This window comes from Chionomys nivalis, chromosome 26 (genome assembly GCF_950005125.1).
Source record: "Chionomys nivalis chromosome 26, mChiNiv1.1, whole genome shotgun sequence".
NCBI lineage: Eukaryota > Metazoa > Chordata > Mammalia > Rodentia > Cricetidae > Chionomys > Chionomys nivalis.
The window spans coordinates 4,842,313-4,865,605 of NC_080111.1; the positions used below are offsets into that span (position 1 = coordinate 4,842,313).

The window sequence follows — 23,293 nt, forward strand, 5'->3', positions numbered from 1 at the left end:
TTTCTTCATCTCTCTTTGTTCTGTTTTCAGTTCCCCTCCAGCTGTGTTTTGAAGCAGCCTTCCTTCCCTCGCTCTGATGTTCCTTTGGGGAGACCTAGCCTGCTCCTCATATCCTCAGTCACATTTTAAACCTGGCTCGTTCTGTTTTCAGTGAGATTTTGGGTTGAGTTTTATAAACGGCTCTCGTCTCTTTTTAAAGTTTCTTTGTAATAGAACTGAACAGCTTTTGTGTTTTCTTGACTCTCATTGAGTTTTCTTAAAGCAGCTGGTGAAAACTCTCCATCCCTGCCCCGGTCGTCCACAGCGACGCTGGCTGGTCTGTTCCTGGAATCCCTCGTTGACTCTTCCGGGAGAATGCAATCAATGTCTTGAAAGTCTAGGTGCCAATTGGTGTATGATGTCAGCTGGGCACTGGAGGAGTACAGATGTATGTCATCTTCCTGACCTGGCTTGGCACCTGTCCTTCCAGAACCTCTGACCGGGCAGCTGGCCTGCTTCTGGGGCTTTGGTCACTTCCCCTTTTAGCGCTGGCAGATACCCAGATCCAGGCTGTTCAGAAGTCTGCGGCTGGCGTGTGCTCACTGTCTGAGGACCAGAGGGTGATCAAAGCCAGACGAGTATCAAGTGTGTCTCGTTCAGATGAACTAGTGGGACATGTAGTCTGTTCCCACCAGATTCATCCCAGGGGAATAAGACCCCAAGGTCACATCCTCATCTATAACCACCCGGCTGTGATCAGGAAGTATAGCCTGGCTCCACGTAGAACCACCATGGATGAACCAGCCTCAGCTTCCATGACACCTCCAAGGCCAACAGTACTATCTAACTTGGTTACACTCGTCCACAGACCACCATAGCCCTAGTCTAGGACCAAAGCCTGAAGTAGTAGGACACTAGGAACCGCTTACTGCTAAGACAGACTCACACTTGACCCAAGACTGTTGCAGCAAGCTCTAGGAAGAGGGATCTGATGACAGACGGGGATTGCATGTCTCCCCCTAGGACTGGGCCTGTTGAGAGGCTCTGTGGACCTGCAGTCCTGGAGAAGAAGGCCGTCGGAACTACTAAGTAGATGATGTGTCTCAACTGGCTAATGTGACTAGGTGTAGACCTCACTCCAGCGCTGACTGCTGGTGGACCTTACCCCGACCGCATCCTTTAGGTTTGGGCAACCCTGAGAATTGGGTGCTTCTTGAACGTTAACTTCCACTGGTGGCTTTTGGCACATGTCTCTGATGCTATGTACCGTAACTGGTAGTCCGTGCCGGTAGTCCCTGCCTGCAATTAAAAAAAAAAAAATCCCCTGTTGCAACTGTGCTGTTGTTCTTGGTCATTCTATAGGAAAGCCTTTCCCGTGTTTCCCAGAATCAGTCATTATGGCTGGACTTTGAAATACAAGAGCTCTAAGAGAGAATGAATTTTCTTTTAAGCACCAGCAATTTAACTAAATGGCATAATTTAGTATTTTAAATTCTCTGCTTAAGATGTATTCAGAGGACAGGGAGTATCTGCGACACTTTGCTTAGAGCTGTTTGATTTACTCAAAATATTATAGAGTCTGATCCAGTGACGTGCCGACTTGGGGTATAACTGTGCAGTCTTTCTGGACTTGGTCTGCACAGCATGGTTTACTCCCCAGGAAAGAGGAGGGTGGCAAGGGCTGGAAAGGGGACACTTGAATGTGTTTGATTGACACTAGGCACTCAGCGCCTCCCATTATGCTGTCTCCTACCAGAAGTCCTGGCAGAGCTCTGAAGAAAGTATGGGTAGCGATACGTTGTAATAGCGCTTGCCTGGGAGCGAGGGGAGAATCTCTTGGATTTGGCCAAACGTGTCGATGTGGACGCAGTTCTCAGAGACCCTGGTTTCAGTGGGCTAGTCAGAGAGGCATGAGTGGTTCCGTCGACCAAACAACCTCCGTGTCTTATTTCAGTGAGATGAACCTTTGCTATAACCTAAGGAAACTGGGTATCGATTTACCTATAGGCACTTATGCAGTCTATGCCTGTACCCGTCAGCAGTGAACAGTGTTGCCCCACCTGAGCGCAGCCTTTCAGAACAGTGGGAGGGGATCCCCGCAATGTGCACAGCTGAGCTTGTTAGTGTTTTTTACTTTTTAGACCTTATTTGGAAGAGAGACCGTGTGGCTTGACCTTGACCATGGTCAGTAGCCAACCTGCTTAGAAGAAACTAGACTGAAAGAATTGGTATCAAGGCTTGAGGAGGAGGGACCTAAGGGCTCACAGAACAGATGGTGACGTGAACGGACGGGCATTCTAAACAAACACTTAGCAAAAGATGCACCCGCAGGACATACATGTTGGCTAGCTGACGTATTTTCTGACCGTCAGCAAACATGTTCCATCTGTGCACAGTGATCTATGAAACAGAGTGATCATGGAGTATGTTCTCCAGCCCGGGGAGCTGTTGCCAAAGCAGGACAAGAGTGAGCCTGAGCGCTTCTCACCAAGTGCGTGTGTGGTCCCACCAAACAAAGAACACAGTCACAGTGGCAGGGGTGGGCTTGTGTAAAGGCCCACTCTTCAGTGTTGTTGATCACCCCAGCTTCCGATAGCAGGTGTGGCCCCATGTTCCTGAGAGGCCGCCCCACCTAGGAACCCGGTAGCTGTGACGGTGGGAGCGAGCACACCGGCTCTCTTTTGGTGTGTGTGGGGGTGATGTGTCTGTACCAGATAGATTTTTCTTCCCACACGCTGGGCTTCTCATTCACTGGCACACTGACTAACTTACCCCTCTCTGCTCCTTTCCACACAACGTCGCTTCTCCCGGGAACTCACATTACGGGGGAAATGAGGCAGCTGCCTAGCACTCGTGAGATTTATAGGTCCTACTATGAGCATTGACCTTATCAAAAGCAGATGGTCGCAGACACGTAGAGACACTCATTCATTCGCTGCGCCGAGGGAAGACGACAGTGTGTGGGTACGGTTGCGTTCTAAGAGTGTGTGCCTTATTAGCTCCAAATATACGGTATATGGCACAGACAGTGCGAGCCTGGGAGTCGAGACAGGAAAACAGGATTGCCACCTTTACCAATTCGTTCAATAAGAACAAATTTGCTTCTAAGCTTTTGCCCTTTGCTGTTGAAATCCAACGCTGTCTTACTGGATTGAGTACGCGGAGTGTCAGGGAGAGGCGGCATCTGGGCAGGGCCACGTCAGCGGTCCACTCAGAGTGGGAAATCTGGGCTGGCCGTGCCACGCCTTTGCCACTCTGTAGACAGACAACTCCGACTTTACCACTTTTAGCTTCACTGGCTCCATCTTCCTCCCTCCCTCCCTCCCTTCCTCTTCCTCCTGTCTCTGCCTCCCCAGACTTGGAATCAAGGTGCTTGTCGCTCATGACTGGCATTTTCATGTGGATTCTGAGTGCTGAACTCCATGCCTACATGGTGCGTACTTTACTAAGATCCCCGTGGCAGCTAGAACCTTTACAGACTGTCTTACAACAACCATCTACCTGTCAAAACTGCCTCTCCATCCTCGGGTTGTGGGATGGGTGTTGTGGTAGCAGGCATGAGCACATTAACTTTACTGTACATCTCTTGGGTGAACAGATGCCTCGTCAAGGAACATACCATTTTGAGAGGAATCGTTTTGTTTTCCCTTCTTAAAAGAGAGCTTAAATATTAAGTGATCCGTGCATTAGAAGCACCGTCACCTGGGCTGTGTTACTCCATCTAGAGAGCACAGCTGAGCAGATGTCGTAGAATCCTCAGAGATCCCAGGGTTTCTGGATGGTAAATAAGTACTCGTTTCAACTTAGAATCAGCTTCTCAGGAAGGAAGAGAGGCAACCTGCTCTTTGTAGCTTAAATCTTGTCACTGGGTTTTTCTTTCTTCATAGCCGTGGAAGTCTTGGATGACAAAAGACGATTTATATTGAAAACAGCCGTTTGCGGTGGCCACCCTCATCTGGTCCCCTGCTAGCGCTTCTGGGTAACAGTGCAACTTTTGCAGGACAGCAGCCGTTCCACCTTGTACTCCCAGGTCCCAGGGGTTTTGCTCACACATTGTTGGCCAAACTCTGCAGCCTTAACGTTTCCTCTGCAGCTTCCCCACGGCTGTCCTTGTCTTAGGGAGAAGGCTGTGGCTGAGGCGCCCTTCTTTCCAGGCCATGGGGCTCTTCTCCATGTGAGCTATGAAACTGTTCGTTTTCCTGCTCCTGTGTCCACTGTCGTGGAACCTTGCCTTTGGATTCACAGTCTTGCTAACTGTTTGTCACAGGACTCCTGGCCCTCAGCCTGTCCTGGCTTTCAGCGGGTCTTCCTTGCATTCCCAGCTTTTGATTTAAAGTGGGAGACACTGACTTCATTTCCCTTAAACAGTCAGAGACCACTGGAAGGTTATTAACTGGCCTAGCTTCAACATTGCTGTGTCCGGGGGAAGGGGAGCAGCGGGATCGGTGAAGCTGCTGTGTGGTGTGTTCTCTTCTATGCCACGCTTGCTGCTCAGCATGTCGGCACGGGAAGAGCAGAGATCAGTGATCTCAGATCCCCACAGCAGAGGTGATGATAAAGGTTAGAAACGCCGTGAGAACGACCGGAGTGTGACACAGGGACAATAAGGGAGTGCCTGCTACTGGAAGATGGCATTGACCGCGCGACTGGGTGCAGGGTCTTCCCAGCATAGTGACGGCGCGCGAGAGAACGTGTTGAGAACAGCGTATCAGTCATTATCTTTGTTATTTATTGTGTGCTCCTTGCTGGCCACGGAGGCTCAGATCATTGTTTAGTTCACTGTGGTCACCAAGCCCAAAGAACTGGCTCACCCAAGGCAGGGCCTTTGAGAGAGAGAGAGAGAGAGAGAGAGAGAGAGAGAGAGAGAGAGAGAGAGAGAGAGAGAGAGAGAATTGCTAGATTTCTGAGTTTATTGTGAATAAAACATCTGAAAATTGAATTTTAGGTAAGTGGTCCCTGGGATCGATATTAATCCCCGAAACGGTCCGGGTCTTAAAGATTACCCATTCCTGGCGGAATCAAGGTCCTAGAGTCCGAAGAGCCTTAGGGGTTCTGTGCAGTCACCCGCCTTCTCTGAGTGCCACAACTTTTAAGGGGTCCCTACTGTTGTCCAGGGGTTTAAGCCGAGGAATGTAATCCTCCAGTTTACTGAAGGGTTGGAGTTTAACTCCACTAAGCATATACGCGTTTTATTTCCTGTAAAGCTCCTGGCGACAGAGACGAGAAATCTTTCTCCATTTGCCAGAAACAACAGCTTCAGGCTCCGCCATACCCTGGTCACTAGGTGTGGACCTGTCAATCAACTCACCAGTCTTCATTTGAGCTACTCAGACTGGTGGTGCTTATGAAGAAACACACAGACACACACACGGAGAGGAGAGAGAGCGATAAACACGTGTTTCCTTAACCAACAATTATGAGAAACATAAAGGATCAAAGAAAGTCATACCAAATTTTAAACACCTTTGAAATCACTTTGCTGTTGTATCTAAGACCTCAGCAGTCGGGCACCATGTGGAGTGCCCGGTGTTCTCCGAGTTCTCTACATCCTCAGGTCTAACGCGGCATGTAAACAGTTAACAAATCGTCCGGAACGCCTGCTCCACAGGAGGGCTTCACGATAAGGATCCGACCAGCAAGATTAAAGGTCTTCCCGTTTTATCCTGAGTATTTTCTCTGGCAGGTAGGATGGCCCAGTGGGCACAGGCACCCCCTTCAAAGCCTGGCGACCTGAGCTTGACCCCTGTGACCCATGGGGTGGAAGGAGAGAACCAGCTTCCTCGGGTTGGGCTGTGACCAAGTGCACACTGTGCTGGCTCGACTCCGCAGAGATCAGGGAGCCCCGTGTAGAAAATGCCTCCAGAAGCTAGGGCTCTCAGCACACCCACGGGGCATTTTCTTAATTAGCGCCTGCTGGGAGAGGGTCCAGCCCCTTGTGGGTGGTGCCAGCTGTGGGCTGGTGATCCTGGATTGGCTAAGAAAGCAGGCCGAGCAAGCTTCCGGGCCCAAGCCAGTAAACAGTGTGCCTCCAAGGCCTCTGCCTCAGTTCCTGCCTCCAGGTCTCTATTTTGCCTGAGTTCCTGTCCTGAGTGCTTCCAGTGATGAACAGTGGAGGGATAAGCCAAGTAAACCCTTTCCTCCCCAATTTGCTTTGGCCATGGGGTTTTAACACAGCGAGAATAATCTTAACTGAGACACGCATTGTGGCATACATGTGTCCCTCCCCAGAATAAATAAAGTGTAATAAAAATATATTTCTTGAAGAACGATGTTATACAATGTTAACTTTAGAGCAATAAAATGCATAACACCTCTCTTTCTCCTCCTCCCCAGTCTCTCTCTCTCTCTCTCTCTCTCCTTTCTCTGCCAGTTACGGGTGGGAGAAGGAAGGAAGTGTGGTTTTGTATGTGTGTAGGGGTGTTGGCATGTACTAACCTCTTCAGACATGTCATCTAGCCTGGTTGCCACACCGAGGCTGAGAACGAGTTCCCCTCCTCATTTTAAAACACAGAGTGGTGTAAGCTAATGCAGGTACGCAGGAGAAGAGGGCAGGGTTGACATCAGCATTTCTCACGGGGGGCCTTGGCTTTCTCCAAGTCTCTCTTCACCGTGTCTGGCTCCTCACAGTGTCTGATGGCTCTCCTGTGGGTTTAGTCCACACGCAAACGCAAGCAGACGGTTTGGAAGTCCGTACCCGAATCAGAGCCCTTGGGCTAATATGGCTGAGTTGGGTAAACCTCAGGACCTTAGAATCGGTTCAGCATGTCCATCTTGAAGCCTGAGTTGCCTCAAAACCTGAAGCCTTTGTTTTGGATTTTTGATTTTCAGATCTAAGATGGTCAACCAGTAAGGTCTAAGCAAATACCATGCAACCCACAAAGCTTTGGCAGACGAGACGTGTCTGTTCCGAAGTGTTCCAGATGGGAGATGCTCGATCCATACCCCTGCCTGAGTGCTTTTGACAGGGTCTTAGGCTTATTTGTTGTTGCCATTCACTGACTTTAATATTCATTGAACAAAAATCGGTTATACTAAATGCGATATTTATCTAAATTCTTGATATCTAAAATACTTTCAAATATCAGACCTAAAACAATCAAGCTGTGATGAACTGCCAGAGTTTCCACCAAATGATTATTGTCAGTTTGTGCAAGAAATGGTTCGCTTGGGCCGGGCGGTGGTGGCGCACGCCTTTAATCCCAGCACTCGGGAGGCAGAGGCAGGCGGATCTCTGTGAGTTCGAGACCAGCCTGGTCTACAAGAGCCACAGAGAAACCCTGTCTCGAAAAACCAAAAAAAAAAAAAAAAAAGAAAGAAATGGTTCGCTTTTGTTAGCAGTAAGTCCTTTTTGTTTCCAAACAAGAGAAGCACATTTTCTTCCAGCAGGTGGCGCTCTAAGAACACGGTTTTGGATTTTAGAGACAGCCTAAGAATGCTAGTCGGCCCTGCATGACTTGCACTTTTAAAAAATTATAGTCTGAGTGTGTGTGTGTGTGTGTGTGTGAAAGAGAGATAAAGAGAGCGAGAGGGAGGGAGAGATAGCGTTTAATGTCTATTTGAAGGCCCAAATCTTCGGAAAATTATAATTAAATGCCTATGAAAATCAGAGATCGCTTAATCTCTTGCTGAACATGTTCCATACTTTTGTTTTATCGATAACACGGCTATTGATGGTAATTATTTATTTCTTTATCAAGTTGTTATGTTTCTAAGTTGCATCATCGTAATTCAAAATGAAGCAAAACGTATTATCTTTTTAGCCCAGACCTAATTATTCACAAAAGTATGAGATGGGTTCAGTGCTGGCATGTGGGAGGCAGAAGTGAGAGGCCCATGGGGGAGTTTGAGGATGGCTGCAGAGCAAGTTTGAGGTCAGCAACAAACAAAGAGCAAGACAGACCGAAAGCACACTGAAAAAAGAGCCGTGTTCTCTTTGTGCTGGTGCTGGGAATTGAACCCAGGGCCCTGTGCATGCTGGATCAGTGGCTCAGCCCTGAACCCCACCTCCAGTCCTAGAAGAAAGCTCATATATGAAACAACCTGCAGCTTATGTTTTTGGTTTGCCTTTTGCTCATGGCTGAGCACAGTTCAAAAAATAAGCAATTTGTTGATGTTAAAATTCAGTGTTCACGCTTCAAATCTTATCCTCTCCCTGGACTGGCCCGTTCTATTAAAAGATGGCTGCCGAGTTTTCATTAGCTTCATAGCTTAGTGTGATTGAGATTTCTATTAGGTTTTAGTGCCTCCGCCCCTTAAAAATTGTAAGTTTAACTTGGAAAGAACTCTATTTTTGGTACTGGTGAACACCAAGCTCAGAAGTGTAAGGCTGAGAACAGACTCAGATCAGACATGAGTTACATGTTAGGAAAACAGAGAGGAGACAGGGATGCACTCAGGCTAGAGTTTGCCATAGGGGCTTAAAGAGCTGATCCTTGTTTGTGCAAGAGCAGTTGGGTGTTGTGATGCACTCTGTAGGCCCGCTGCAGGGGAGGGACGCAGAGATAGCTGGACACCCGGGACTTGTGGGCAGCCTGGCCAAACTCAAAGTCAAAAAGCTGCTTGTGGGCAGTTCCTAATGATGAAACCAGAGGTTGACTTCCGTGTTCCTCACACAGGCACGCTTGTATACAGACACACACACACACACACACACACACACACACACACAAGAAAAGAGAGGAAATGAGTTTTACTTAAAACTCAAGATCATATTTTTATATATAAGAGTTTTATAAATCCAGTGGTTAGGGTGCAGCTCCTTTGAAAAGGCAGTAAACTTTTTTTTTTAAGGCCTGAGTTCTTTAGATTAGCTTTTGGTTATAATTCTTGAGACCAGCAGCCAATCAGAGCAGCAATCCTTTCGGAATGCTTACTTACTTCATTTCAAGTCACTTGACTGCACTCAGATCCCCCCCCACCCCCTCACCCCCCACCTCCCACCCCCCCACCCCCGCCTTAGAGGCGGCCCAGTCTTGTCTCTAGGAAGTGCCCCTGCAAGCAGAAGAGCAAGTAGAAGGACACAGGGTGGCTGCTTCCAAAATCTTTCCAGGAAACTTCCCCACACTCAAACACTTTTATTCACCTATAATTAGTCCCCTGTTGTAACAATATTCAAAATAATAATTATGCTGACTTGCAGTTTGTAGTGTTTTCTTGCAAAAATAAAGGACAGAAGATGTGTCTCATGCTAGGCACTTTACACCCACGTGAGTTCAGATAGCACAGTCTCTCTCTCCAACTTCCCATCCCTTCGCTCTCTCTTCCTATGTTTCTACCTACAGTGGAAGTTGGGAACACCATGACCCAGGGATAGAGTCAACAGGACCTTTACGTGAAAGAACTTGTCAGGCATAGAATATTCAAGACTTTTTATTTTAGAGATAAATACCTTTAAAAGTTCCCATAATCTGGGCTGGAGAGATGGCTCAGTGGTTAAGAGCATTGCCTGCTCTTCCAAAGGTCCTGAGTTCAATTCCCAGCAACCACATGGTGGCTCACAACCATCTGTAATGAGGTCTGGTGCCCTCTTCTGGCCTTCAGGCATACACACAGATAGACCATTGTATACATAATAAATAAATATTAAAAAAAAAAGTTCCCATAATCTTCACCCCATTAAAAATAGATTAAAATCTCATTAAAATCATTAAAATCTATTACAATCTCAAGTATAACGCAAGTAAAAATCCAATTAATAACTAGTATTTTGCATTGTATGCTGCATGGGGTAGGTTTTTTTTTTTTTTTTTGTCAACTTGACACAAACTAGATTCACCCGGAAGATGGAGCCTTTGCCAAGGAACGGGCTCCATCAACTGGCCTGTGGGTGTGATTATGGGGTATTTTCTTGGGTAATTATTGATATGGGTGGGCCCAGCCCACTGTGGGAGGTGCCACCCTTGCTCCCGTGGTCCTGAGATGTATAAAAAATCCCGCCGAGCAACCTGCTAGGAATAAGGCAGGAAGCAACACCCTCTACGGTCCCAGCTTCAGTTCCTGCTTCCAGGTTTCATTTTGAGTTCCTCCCTTGGTTGCCCTCCACGACAGACTGCAACCTGAAAGTATAGATAAGCTACACCCTTTCCCCGCACCCCCGTACCCCTACCCCTTCGGTCACAGTGCCCTTCACAGCAACAGAAATGAACTGAGACAAGCACTGTTTACCTCTTTTTCTCAGAATAAACATGTCCTGATGGTTGTGACCATCGAGCGGATGCTGGAGAGGCTGAAAAAGTCCAACGAACTCTTGGAGCTCATTCTTAAAGGGCTGAATGAGTACTTGGAAAAGAAGCGCCTCTTCTTCCCCAGGTTCTTCTTCTTGTCCAACGATGAGCTCCTTGAGATATTGTCCGAGACTAAAGATCCTACCCGGTAAGTGTTGTCCGTGCCAGGATGCCCGGTGCATACATCTGTTCCAATTTATTATTTTGGGGTAGGCTAGAACACAAATAGTTATGGACAACTATGTTTATATAAACGTTCTACAAGAATATTCAAGACATTATTAGCAATTATAGCTAGTTATCAGTTGTTGAAAATATGCCGGGCAGTGGTGGCGCACACCTTTATTCCAGCATGGGAGGCAGAGGCAGGCGGATCTTAGTTCGAGGCCAATCTGGTCTACAGAGCTAGTTCCAGGAGAGCTCCAAAACTATACAGAAAAAAAAAAAAGAGCCGGGCGGTGGTGGCGCACGCCTTTAATCCCAGCACTCGGGAGGCAGAAGCAGGCGGATCTCTGTGAGTTCGAGACCAGCCTGGTCTACAGAGCTAGTTCCAGGACAGGCTCCAAAACCACAGAGAAACCCTGTCTCGAAAAACAAAACAAAACAAAACAAAAAAGAATATATATATATATATATATATATATATATATATATATATAATATCTCTGAATATGTATGTATTCCTGAATGGGATGAACCTTGGAGTGAAATTCTTGTCTCACCACATATCTTCTTAAGATTTTTAGGATACATCACATTGATCTTTTCATCTATATTCAAACTGTATCAATAGAAGCCAGCATCATGGTGCTTTGTGGCTTGCCATGGTTTCAGAGATGGGCCATTCTCACATATAACACGAATAGGAATGACATTAATAACTAGCCTTTTAGGTGGGAGCTGTTTGTTTTTTGTTTTTATAGTAACCCCAGTCTAACAGTTGTTGCTACTGAGAGAATGCTGGAGAGGAGTGAATGTCGGCTGCAGGGTTCTTTTCCTCTACTGGGCTCTGCCAGCTTCCTGGCAATTCTCCCTAAATGGGGCAGCCTCTTTCCTTATGCGTCATTCTCTCTGCTTAGAAAATTCCTTAAGTGTCCATACACCTTCTTTGTCTGTCTCCTGGAGACACCAACATTTCCCACTGAGGGAGGCCTTTTATACCCACTCAAGAATGGTAGACCTTAGTGCTTCTCCTCCTGTAGTGGGGCACACGCTTCACAGCGGTGAAGGGTTTTCACTGGGATTTCTGTTTTTGTGTTTGTTTTTAATTCCACGTTCCCCTGTCCTCAGGAAAGAATCTGATGTAAAGCAGGCAGCGAATAAATGTTCTTACCAGGTTTTGTTTATTGGATATCTTGTTCATCGGCAGAAATGTCAGAATCTAGATGACTAAGATCAATGTAGGCTCGCACGTCCGTCTGAATTTTATTCACAGCTGCTTTGTCCCCATGTAAGGATGAAAATGTGCCTCTGGGCATTGTTAGATGGTCTGTGTCACAGTGGCCAGAAAGACAGTGGGCACGCCAGGCCCGCTAAACCACTAACCCACTCCAAGAGTGTCCAAATCATCAAAGATTGGAAGACTGGCTTCTTGTGCTTGCGTGCCGATTAGAGTGCTGTAGCTAACGCCTTTCAACCCCCTCTATTGAAAGCAAGCATGCGCATACTACTTTGTACACATTTTCAAGTGTCAAGCGATCAGTGTAGAAAGAACCCTGACAGGTTAGGAGCTGTATTTCTTAGATCGATTGTTTGATTTTTTTTTTTGTCCCCCACAGAGTGCAGCCTCACCTGAAGAAATGCTTTGAAGGTATTGCCAGGGTGGAATTCACTGAAACTTTGGACATAACACACATGAAGAGCAGCGAGGGAGAGGTTGTGGAGCTCGTGGATACCATTTCAACCGCCAAAGCCAGGGGCCAGGTGGAGAAGTGGCTGGTGGAGTTAGAGAGGGTCATGATCAAGTCCATTCACAAGGTGACTGGCTGTATTGGTTACTTCTAGAATATGCCATTGATAAGCGGACTTTGTGGTAGGAACTCGCTGATTATATTTATGTTTATTTTATCATCTAGAACAGAACACAGAACAATATGTTTTTTTTTTTTCATAGTAGGCACAGGATTTTTTAATTTTCCTGGTGAGACATGTCTTCCACAGTGACCAGGAAAGACTGGATCACATTTGACCTGGGGACCTACGAGAGGTCCCCCAAGGAGTTTTTCAATTGTAATGGGTTGTCTGGTGTGTCTTGTGTGTCTCTACTTGATCTACATTTATTGGTCCAATGTCAGCCTTTGCCACATCTTTTACATGATTTAGAAGATTGAGACCTTTTATTTTTGTCATTCCCAGAGGAGACATTATTTTTAGGAATGCCTTGTCTCTGATACCTTTTTAGATGTCCTATTCTACCACAATTAAAACATTTGACATTTTGATATCTCTTTATACCTTTGGAAATTGAGTTTTTTTGTTTTGTTTATTTTTTTTATTTTTTTTTCCCAAGCCTCAGTATTATAGTCAAACTTTTTTTTTTTTTTTTTTTCTGAGACAGGGTTTCTCTGTGGTTTTGGAGCCTGTCCTGGAACTAGCTCTTGTAGACCAGGCTGGTCTCGAACTCACAGAGATCCGCCTGCCTCTGCCTCCCAAGTGCTGGGATTAAAGGCGTGCGCCACCACCGCCCAGCTATAGTCAAATTCTTAACATTTACTGTATGTAGGATCCATTTATCCATTGGTGTTGATCTAACCTTTAAAGGCCCAAGAATTGTTTTGTATTTTAAGTTGGAGGTTTTAAAAGCCAGAGATTTAATAAGTATTAGTCTAGCTTTTGGATCTGTTACTTTTATTTGTATAGCTTTAGTTAATCTTTGTAAAAAGTCATGAAAAGGTTTTCTTGGGCCTTAGTTAACCTTAATATATGATTTATATGATTTAATTACTTTATTTTTTTGGTTTTTGAATCCTGTCCCAAGCATTTAAGGCCACTGTATGGCGTAGGGACAAGATGTGTTCTTTATAAATAGTTTGACTCAATCCCAGCACTTGGGAGGCAGAGGCAGGCGGATCTCTGTGAGTTCGAGACCAGCCTGGTCTACAAGAGCTAGTTCCAGGAAAGGCTCCAAAACCACAGAGAAACCCTGTCTCCAAAAACCAAAAAAAAAAAAAAAAAAAAAAAAAAAAAATAGTTTGACTCTGTGGATCAGCATAACAGCCCTCGCCAAGAATTTGATTTTGGGAAGCCTCAAATCCCTTAACCTTCCTTGTTGTTCTTGTTTAGCTTCCTGTTGCCCGGAACACTTTCACTATAATTGTGGCCCACCTTCAAGGCCCACTGACGCTAACTGAAGCCAATCATGTGAAGCAGCCTTACTGCTTGAAGCCCGTGTCTTTACCAACTCCCTAACCAATGGTGAAAGCATGCCATAAGATACTGCTGCTTGCTTAATATTTTTTATGTCTTTTACACCTATAGATTTTTATTTACATTTTTTTGTATCCATTTGGGTATTGAGTATTTGCTGGCTTGTCAGAGGTAATAACAGGAGAAGTAGCTAAACTCTAGGTAAGTCATCTCTGACTCCGAGAGGTACTGGTAATGCTGAATCCTTTGCTTTGCACCTCCTCTCCTTGTTTATCACCTTTGATACTTTTAAAAATCAATTTAAATTTTTGCCACTCTCTTTTGTAAATCCTGAATCTCTTGACCTGTGAATATTTTTAATGATTATATTGAGTCAGATAACTACTGGTCCTCATTTTACACATGTGATTTTAAGGTATTAATTTATTCATTTTATTAATGATATCTTTTTATCCTTGGGTATTATTTGGATGCCTTCCTGGAGAGATACTCTATCTGCTAACTTACCATAACTTTTAACAGATTTTGATTTTAATCAAATTCAATTTTAACAGTATGAATCTTTTTAGATAATCTCTCAGTACCCTTTTGTAAGGTTTTATAACCCATTTACATGGATTGCATTTTGTCTGTCAAATTAATGTTATTCTTTATAATGGTATTAATTTTTTAGTTAACTTTTGATATTTAATGGTATAAATCCTGTCAGCTAGCTTTTTATTACTAGTCTATAAAGACTGTATCATTTCTAAAAGTGCCTTATTCTTGACTCTGTTATCAAATCGTTTCTTTAAGAATATAATATGAGGAACAAAGCTAAGTCCCATGATCACAAAAAATGGATGCACAAAAAAATACCACAGAATCCTTGTCACTTTTACATCTGTGTATACAGTACATGTGACCATGCCCAAAGTGGGCCAGTATCTTTTTTATTTTTTTAATTTTTTTATTTTTATTTTTTTTTTATTTTTCGAGACAGGGTTTCTCCTTAGATTTTTGGTTCCTGTCCTGGAACTAGCTCTTGTAGACCAGGCTGGCCTTGAACTCACAGTGGGCCAGTATCTTAAAGGCTGTTGGTTGAAGAAGTTCCCTCAGCAGGAACTGAGGATAAATTACTATTCAAAGTCTAATTGGCAATTTATTAGTTATTTGTTGCTATGACCAAATATTTGATAACAGCAGTTTAAAGAAGGAAGGTTTAGTAAAGTGGCACTCATGGATTCTCCTCTAAGATGGTGACTTCTCTAGCTCCAGGTAGCCGGCTAGGTTTTTAGTACCAGGAATGATTTCTTTCATGTTGAGAGAGTCTTCAGTCAAACTAGAGAGCTGTTGGTTACTGTCAATGTACACATGCCACTACTGCATGCACCCTTAGGGATATCTTTGCCTTGCTGGTCATTGATGTGGTTAACAGGCCTCCTAGCTGGATAGGACTGTTGGTTGCTACCCTCGTTTGGAAGCTTGCATGGTAACATCTGGTACCATGAGGGCTAGTCCTTGGGGAGGAGACTTTCAGGTTAGATTCAGCTTGGGTCCTCTGGGCCTTGTGTCTGAAGTGCCTGGTGTCTTCACTGTTTCTTTCATTTATTGGCTGTTTGCTTTCATCTGACCTGCCTGCAGTTTCGTTCAAGGCCAGCCTTGTCTACAGAACAAGTATCAGGACAGACAAGACTATACAAAGAAACACTGTCTCAAAAAAAAAAAAAAAAAAAAAAGTGTTACTATTGGCAGTTACCTCTTGGCATTGTCTTTGTTCTATAAATATCCAGCTAAAACCCAAAGCCTAGAAAATTTTTAAGTTGTTCGATATTTCTCTGGAAAAATCTAATTTTGACAGTCCCTTCTGAAATGTAAACACTGAAGTCAGTGTCACTCCCCAGAGGATGTTGCTCTCTTTGGTTGGTATGTGTGACAGTGGAGAGTGTTTCCTATCGGTAACTTGTAGAAAGAGTAGATGTATCAGTCCACTGAAAATGTGTAACTGAGGACATAAGTTAGACTTTGCGGCTTTGTAGTCTTTGCCTGTCCATGAAAGAACTGTCCATCTGTCCCGTATGCCCATCGCCACTGCCGTGTGCATCAGACCTATGTCTAGAGGTGGGATTAGAGTCTAGAACGCAGGCGGCAGTTAGAGGGGTGTGTGGCCTGCCTGTGTGTACACACGTGAGGTTCACGAAGGACTGGTTTATCTGAACAAAGATCATGTGGCACAACATTGACGACTCTTGTTTTGAAATTGCTGGAATTTATACTTTGTACCAAAATCATACAAATTTGGCCAGCCCAAACGTACCTAGGATATCTTTAGTTGAAACTAGTCAAATAATAATTTGAGAAATGTGGTTTATACAAATTGATAATGCCTGACAAAATAATATGTAACTTGCTGACTTGTATGTGAGTATGAATTAATTTGCTCAGGGTTTTATATAAGTCCATCATCTGGATGAGGATGCTGCAGGAAGAACTGTGGTAGGAGTCAGTTTAGTTTAAGAGTTCAGCTCTTCAATAGGTAGCTTGTTCTTAGAATGCTCATTTTTACCTTTTTTTTTTAAAAAAAAATTAGGTGATTGGAGATGCAATTGCTGCCTATACAAAAAATGAACGAATTAATTGGGTCAGAGACTGGCCTGGACAAACTGTTCTCTGCGTATCTCAAACCTTCTGGACAGTAGAAGTCCAAACTGCTATCCCGATGGGGCACCAGGTAAGCTTTTTATTACTTGCATTTTCTAGAATTTAGAAAATGGTTGTGATACCAAGAATATATTCATCCTAAAGTATAAAATGAAGATAGTCCGCTCAAAAATACACTTTTTGCTGTAATCCAAATTACAGGTTTTAAAAATAAGATGTATATAAAAAGATATGTTGTTATTCAAGATTTGTGTCTGTCTGAACCGTTTGTTAATTTGCATCCTGTCAGAGTCAAGGGGGCTTGATTCCCAGTCTGCTGTTTACACGTTTTCATGACTTTACAAGTAGATTGGTACCAGGGCCAAGGAAGTCCCCCAGCTCAGAAATATGGGGAGGGTGTGGAATAATAAACTTCTTTTTTGTGTCCTGAGTAAAGCTGGCCTGTATAGAAAGAAACATCACTGCACTTACCTTGACCATTTTCATTTTTAATGTACTGATTTTGAATATATGAATATTTTGAATTCTGCTTAATACCAAATATTCAAGTATATTTGAGCATATGAGTTTAACATTATTTGGATGACTGCTCTTAATTTAAAAAATCAAAATTATACGTTGAACTCAGTATAATGCTCTTTTTTCTTTCTTTAATGAAAGAATGTTTAATATCTCTTCATTCATCACAGATACTGTGAATGTCCACCTTATCCCAGGCTTTGTGTTGGGAACAGACTCAGCTAGGAAAAACCTAGAGTGAAACCCTCCTGTTTCCCTTGTAAATTTACTTTATTAGCTTTGGCTTCTCTTTGAGCTCTGGGGACTGTCAGAGAAAGTTAAAGAAGGCCTCTTTGGCGTATTTTAGTCTGTGTCCTTGAAGATTTGAGACTTGCTCAAGTTAGAGATCACTTCCTGTCACGAAAGTTTCACGAACCTTTCACGAGCCATGTTCAATCTCGTAATAATGCCTGTATCAGGCCCTTCAGAGCTCTTTCTGGTTCCTGGAAGGTTAAATGGGCAGATTTTCTTTTTTAACCCATCAAATCCAGTTTATATTGCTTGACTACTTACTTCCAGTTGTGAGGCCTGCCCCGGAGTGTGATCTGCTTACCAGGCCTCACACCACTGAATAGAACTGACCCCTCCTCTCCCTGCAGCAATCAAAGGCCAAAAGCTTCCCAGCTGGCAGGGCCGGCTTTGTGCTCACCTCCCCTTACCCGTGGCTGGGATTTTTGTCTGCCCCCTCTTCCACATGGATCCCTAGCTCTCTCTGTCGTGTGTGTGTGTGTGTGTGTGTGTGTGTGTGTGTGTGTGTGTGTGTGAGAGAGAGAGAGAGAGAGAGGGAGGGAGGAGGGAGGGAGGGAGGGAGGGAGGGAGGGAGAGAGAGAGAGAGAGAGAGAGAGAGAGAGAGAGAGAGAGAGAGAGAGAGAGAGCGCGCGAGAGAGAGCGCGCTCCCATTTAGGATTGAACACTCTAGAGGCTAGAGTGTCTTATTCTCTCCATGTTGCCCAGTTGTGATCTCTGGATTCATTCCCAGCTACCGCAAGAAGCTTCTCTGGTGAAGACTGAGCAGTGCGCTGATCTCTGGGCACAGCAATAAATCATTAGGGATCATTTTATCGCTATGTCCACTTAGCAGAATAATAGTAATGCTTCTCCCCGGGGCCATGACCTACCTAGCTACAGATTGTGGCCTCATTAACAGTGTGCAGTATGGGTTCCATCACACGGGGAGGCCTTAATCGGTAAGACGCTATTACTGTATTTGAAGTGAGAGTTCTAGATCAGCTGAAACCTGACAGTTACGGATCCTTGTTTTGTTTTTTTTTTTTTTTTGTGAGGAATTTGATATGACTTTAGGGCACTGTCGCAAACTAAGCAAGTTTGGCCTTTGAGAGCTCTGCCTGACCTCTTTAGGCGAGCGGATCCCAACGGGGAAGGTCGGAGGCAGGCATGCGTAAATCACTCTGCCTCCCCAACGCGCCGCCTGCTTTCCTGCAGGAAGGATAAAGTGTGTGGAAATAGGTCAAGGGTTTTCAGGTGCCAGAGTGACAGGGAGGGCATAGTGTCCGTGACAGCGGTAAGCATGTGGGGGTCCCTTGGATATCTCTGTCATGTGCATTTAATATTCTATACGTTGACAATGGTCTCCTGACGAAGGAGTGGCCTGCATTTGAAACTGATGAGCTGGTGGCGTGGCAGAAGACCACGAACACCTAGAGTTCCCTGAAGCTTAAAAGCACAACAGTTTCCTGTAGTGCCGCGTCCAGACCTCATGCGCACCTACTCACTAAGTGCCGTCTGTGAAAGGATCCATGGAGATATTAGAGGGCCTTTAAAATAGCTGAAGAGCTCAGGACACTGCAGTCGTGAATGGGATTTTGAGTTAGTTTATTGGTGTGGAAAGACAGAAGGATCTAGGCCTGGCAAAAACAATTTCAGAGAACACAGGGGTCATCGCCTTGGGCATCACCATAAGATGCTGGCAAGGAATAAAATGTGTTGAAACATTGTCGTATCATTTTTCCAGTTTAGCTGATTAAGTTCTCCTCAATAGTATAACATCGTTCCTAAAGAGCTTAGAGTTTAGCATTTTTTGGAGCCAATTTTGAATTCTAACATTATTGTTTTATTGCAATAAAATACATTATTCTAGCACAAAAAAATTTCTGTGAGCATGTAGTTAGTATGTACGCCCAATGTGTCCAACTCTTGGATTTTGACCTGTGTTGTGGTAGAACATGAAGGCTGTAAGCAAGCTAAGAGATACTGAGCTGTACCGATGAGGACAGACATGGCCGTGTGTGATGGGGCTCTAAGCTGTCTTTACCGATTTAGCTCCTAAATATAGTGTCGTTCACTAAGGGGATTCAAGAATTTAAGCACTTACGTGGCTAAACATGGATGGAACAGAAGTTAATTTCTCATTACTTAAGAAGCAAATTACTAGCAAATCATCCATGTAAATAATAGAAATGAAATGGTATTTGAGCCTCAAGAGCTTGAAGAAAGAGCTTTTGCAAAAGTAATAATTAAAGTGATAAGGATCTTCAGGGAAGAAGTGTCTTGTCCCCAGATTGGCTCTCTAAACCGTTCGTATCCTCAGAAGCTGGCTTTTTGGTTTTATTGTTGCCTCTTAACAACAGACCTGAATTAAACCCCTCAGCATGCAAAATTTAGTAAAAAAAATTATGAGAGCGGAGAAATTGGCCACCAGTCTGCTGGTACATATTGATAATTCCCTCAAACACCATGTTTTTTCAGTGATTTTAATTTATTTTCATCATAAATCCTCCTCTGGTTTTGAATTTTCTCATCTACTAGAATAGAGACTCCAAAGCTTGTTCCTTAGATCTTCCCTTAGACCAAGATAAACCAAATCACGTGGCATTATTTATTATCATTATTATTGTCATTGTCATCATCATTATCATTTCTTTGTTCCTTTTTATTCTTACAAGAAAATACCAGAATGTAGATACTTCATACCGAAAAGAGATTCGCTTCTATTACATCTGTAGTCTGCAAGTTTAAAATTCAGGCAGCCCCGTCTGGTTTTGGTTCCTCTGATGAGGGCCCTCTAGTTACAGGGCAACATGGTGGCCGGCACCACGGCTAGAGAGTGAGCCAGAGAGTGAGAAAAACAGCAGGGGCTGGCAAGGGGCCAAGCTCCTCTTTAAGGAACAGTCTGCATCAGCATCCCACCCCTGTGACAAAATGCCTGAGAGAATCAGGGCAGAGGAAGACAGATTTAATTTGGCTCAGGAAAAAGGGAGGAGAGAGAGAGAGAGAGAGAGAGAGAGAGAGAGAGAGAGAGAGAGAGAGAGAGAGAGAGAGGGGAGGAAGAGAAGGAGGAAAGAAAGAAAGAAAGAAAAGAGCAGAAAGAGAGAGGAACAGAAGTGTGCCCGTTGTACATTTTAAGGACACACTCCATCGATCTATTTCCTTCCAGTAAGTCCTCCCGAGGTTTCCACTGCCTCCTAGCAATGCTATCACCTACAAGCAAGGAGCGTTTCATAGCCAAAGCAGAACACATGCCATTCTCATGGGAATCATTCCAGTTCCACAGGACTTGCTCAGTTCCTTTGAGGGCAATGTTCACAACCTGTGCACAGCCCACAAGGCTCTTTCCAGCTTCCACCAGCTCAGCTCTACCACAGTGGAGATCAAGCCTCCAGCACATGAACCACCAAGGCACACATGCAAATCATATTTCATCCATCACGCTGCTGATATTTCAAGCCTCATGTAGCAAGCTTATGGAAGAATGCTCGGAGAACTCAAGAGATCAAAGGCAGAAAGGGGTGGCCCGAGTTTCTCATCACTTCCTAGTGTCTCTTCCCTGTCTCTCTCCCCTTTCTGCAAGTCTCTGTGAAGAGGAGAATGTTTTCAGGCGCTCAGAGTGACAGTCTCACTGAGTCCATGGAAGAGCCATGGTTGGCTCGGATTGGGTCTGTCTCCCTCCTTTATGCCCTGTACAGATGGGGCAATAAGACTGGCAGTGCCGACATAACCAGGGAGAATAGAAGAGGGGTAGAGAAATAAGAGGTTGGCACAAGTCCCGTTTGCCCACTGTGTCTGACAGAATCCGTTTGTTTCCTTAATTGCTTTGTAGTAGGGAAAATTGATTAATTTTAAATTACATGGAAATTACGATAAAAATGCAGAGGTTATCTCATATATATGGGTATATATCTATGTATGATAATATCACATTATATGCATAAATAAAATACTCTGACAAAATATTTTGTTCACACCGATCCTGATCATATCGGGAAATAGTACCTTATTATTATTTTTTTTTTCAGGCCCTTGAGGACTACCTGGATAAGTGTAACAGTCAAATTGATGACATTGTCACGTTGGTCCGTGGCAAACTGTCCAAGCAGAACCGGGTTACTCTGGGAGCCCTTGTGGTATTGGATGTCCATGCTAGAGACGTTCTCGCAAGCCTCGTCCGGAAGAAAATCAGCGACGATACCGACTTCGAATGGTTAAGCCAGCTTAGGTATTACTGGCAAGTAAGTGGTTTCACGCGGCAGTTTCAGCTCTCAGCTTTTTAATCCTCACTCGCTCGGTGGGAAGGGTGACCGCGTCAGTGAGACAGGCCTTTTGCTAACGACCTCCTGTATATGTTTTTCCAGATTGAAATGTAAGGCAGCCAATAACTGCACCCATTATCATCAATATCTGTATTTGCATACCTGTATTTGCATTCACATGTATTATTCTATAGTAACACGCATGTCCATAAGGAAGGGGTTTTTCAGGCTGTCTGGGTGAATGATACTGCTTGATCATGGTTGGGAAGGAAGGAGGGGCAGTCATGGTGGCCTGGGGGGTTTGGGGGAGATGAAGGCTCAGCAGTTCTCAGGGTTCCGTGTAAATCTTAGGAGGCATGGGCAGGAGCAGACTGTTAGGGACCAGCACCGTCTGAGCCATTTCAGGGCAACAGTATCTGTGGGGAGCTTGGGTGATGTAGTCTGTGTTTGCGAAGCCAGATACTCCCTTATCAGAGTGTAGACAGTGTGCTTATCCCTGTAGCATGTGGCTATAAAATTATGATAGTGGTTGCAGTCCATATTGAAGAATAAATAGTAGGTGATAATATAGGAGAGAAAGGGGACATGCTTTAAAATATTCTATGAGAACCATGGAATCCATTGACTTCTGTTAGCCATTCAGAAAGCTAGCTGCTGGCTCCTTCTAGTGAGGGAGCCCGTGCCTTGAATGGTAGTTCTAAAAAAGTCTGCATCCTGGTTGTTCTTATCGGAAGAGCTTGCGAATTCATGCTTTCTTTCTAACCAGCTCCATTTGATCTGATTGACCCCAGGAAAATCATTTAGAAACAAAGATGATCAACGCTGGTTTGCAATATGGCTATGAGTATCTCGGCAATTCCCCTCGACTGGTCATAACCCCACTCACAGACCGCTGCTACAGGTAAGCCCCACCCTCCAGAGATGGATGGGAACTGATGTCCACACCCAGCCATGGACCAATGACTGAGCTAGAGGTTCTTCATTATCTCTGCCTTGCAGTCTGTATATTCACTGTGCTGTTTGCCCCACCTCTTAAGCCTTCTCTCAACTCTGCCAGTTTCTCCTGTTTGTTCCTGGGGACCGGGGTGTTCTTAGGCATGGCTGTGCTTAGCACTTTCTATTCCCCGTTTCCTCCGTTCTTCCTCAAACTCTCTGGCATCTTTTTGAATCACTTGAAGTATGTTCTTTTTCCTTCCCCTGAACACTGAAGTTTCTAGAGTTCTGTCTCTATGTCCCACGCTTTCCAGATTGTGTGTTTCCAGACTCAAATCACCTATGTCCTAAAGAACCAAGACTGGACCTTTCCCCTGCAGTCCTTCACAGTGCACACATCCAATTGTTAAGTTAATATTTACATCTCATCCTGGGCGCAGATTGACCATTTTATGTATTAAATTAGCTTAGACTAACAGACTGTCCATCTCAGGAGGTGGCAGTAAACATGCATTATGTTTTTATTCTCTTCGTCCTCCTTCCCCATCTCTCCCTAGGCACACCCTCGCTCCATTTCATTCCTACCCAGCGTTGTGAACTCTTAATTATTCTTTCAATCTATGGAGCCCAGTTAGTGCTGCCCGTATACTCTTGGGTATGTTGACATCCCCTGGAACATGTTTGACTTACCAGAGGTGACAGCCTTAAAAACAAACAAACAAACAATCAAAAAAACCAACCAGATCTTGCTCTCTGCTGCTAGCAGTCACCAGGAGCTCCTGGCTAAAAGGGGGACTTGATGCCACTGCCTCTCCGTGCTGAGATCTTCTCTGACTTGAGCTGACACAGGCTGTCACGATCGTTGTTAATTCGCCTGTGCAATTTCCCTGTTGCACGGACACACCCGGTTTCTTCCCGTCTTTCTGCTCATCATAACGGGCTGAGGCAGGCTTGCTACATTTTATAGTCTTTATTTGCCCCTTTCACGGATAAAGACTATATGCTATGTTTTTCCTTGTCTCCAATACCTCCACATCCTCTGGCTTAAAGGAGGCAGGACATAAAATGTGTTGAAGCACAGTTTGGAAGTAGACTCGGAGAACACTC

General features: G+C 44.5%; 1 protein-coding gene across 1 annotated transcript in view; it reads left to right on the forward strand.

The window, feature by feature from the left end:
* Dnah7 (dynein axonemal heavy chain 7) overlaps positions 1–23,293 on the forward strand; it is a 198,309-nt gene that overhangs the window by 53,421 nt on the left and 121,595 nt on the right. The window contains exons 20-24 of the mRNA XM_057758440.1: positions 10,157–10,350; positions 11,981–12,179; positions 16,138–16,278; positions 21,020–21,232; positions 22,045–22,154. Coding sequence (XP_057614423.1) covers positions 10,157–10,350; positions 11,981–12,179; positions 16,138–16,278; positions 21,020–21,232; positions 22,045–22,154 — 857 coding nt within the window. The remainder of the gene's footprint in view (positions 1–10,156; positions 10,351–11,980; positions 12,180–16,137; positions 16,279–21,019; positions 21,233–22,044; positions 22,155–23,293) is intronic.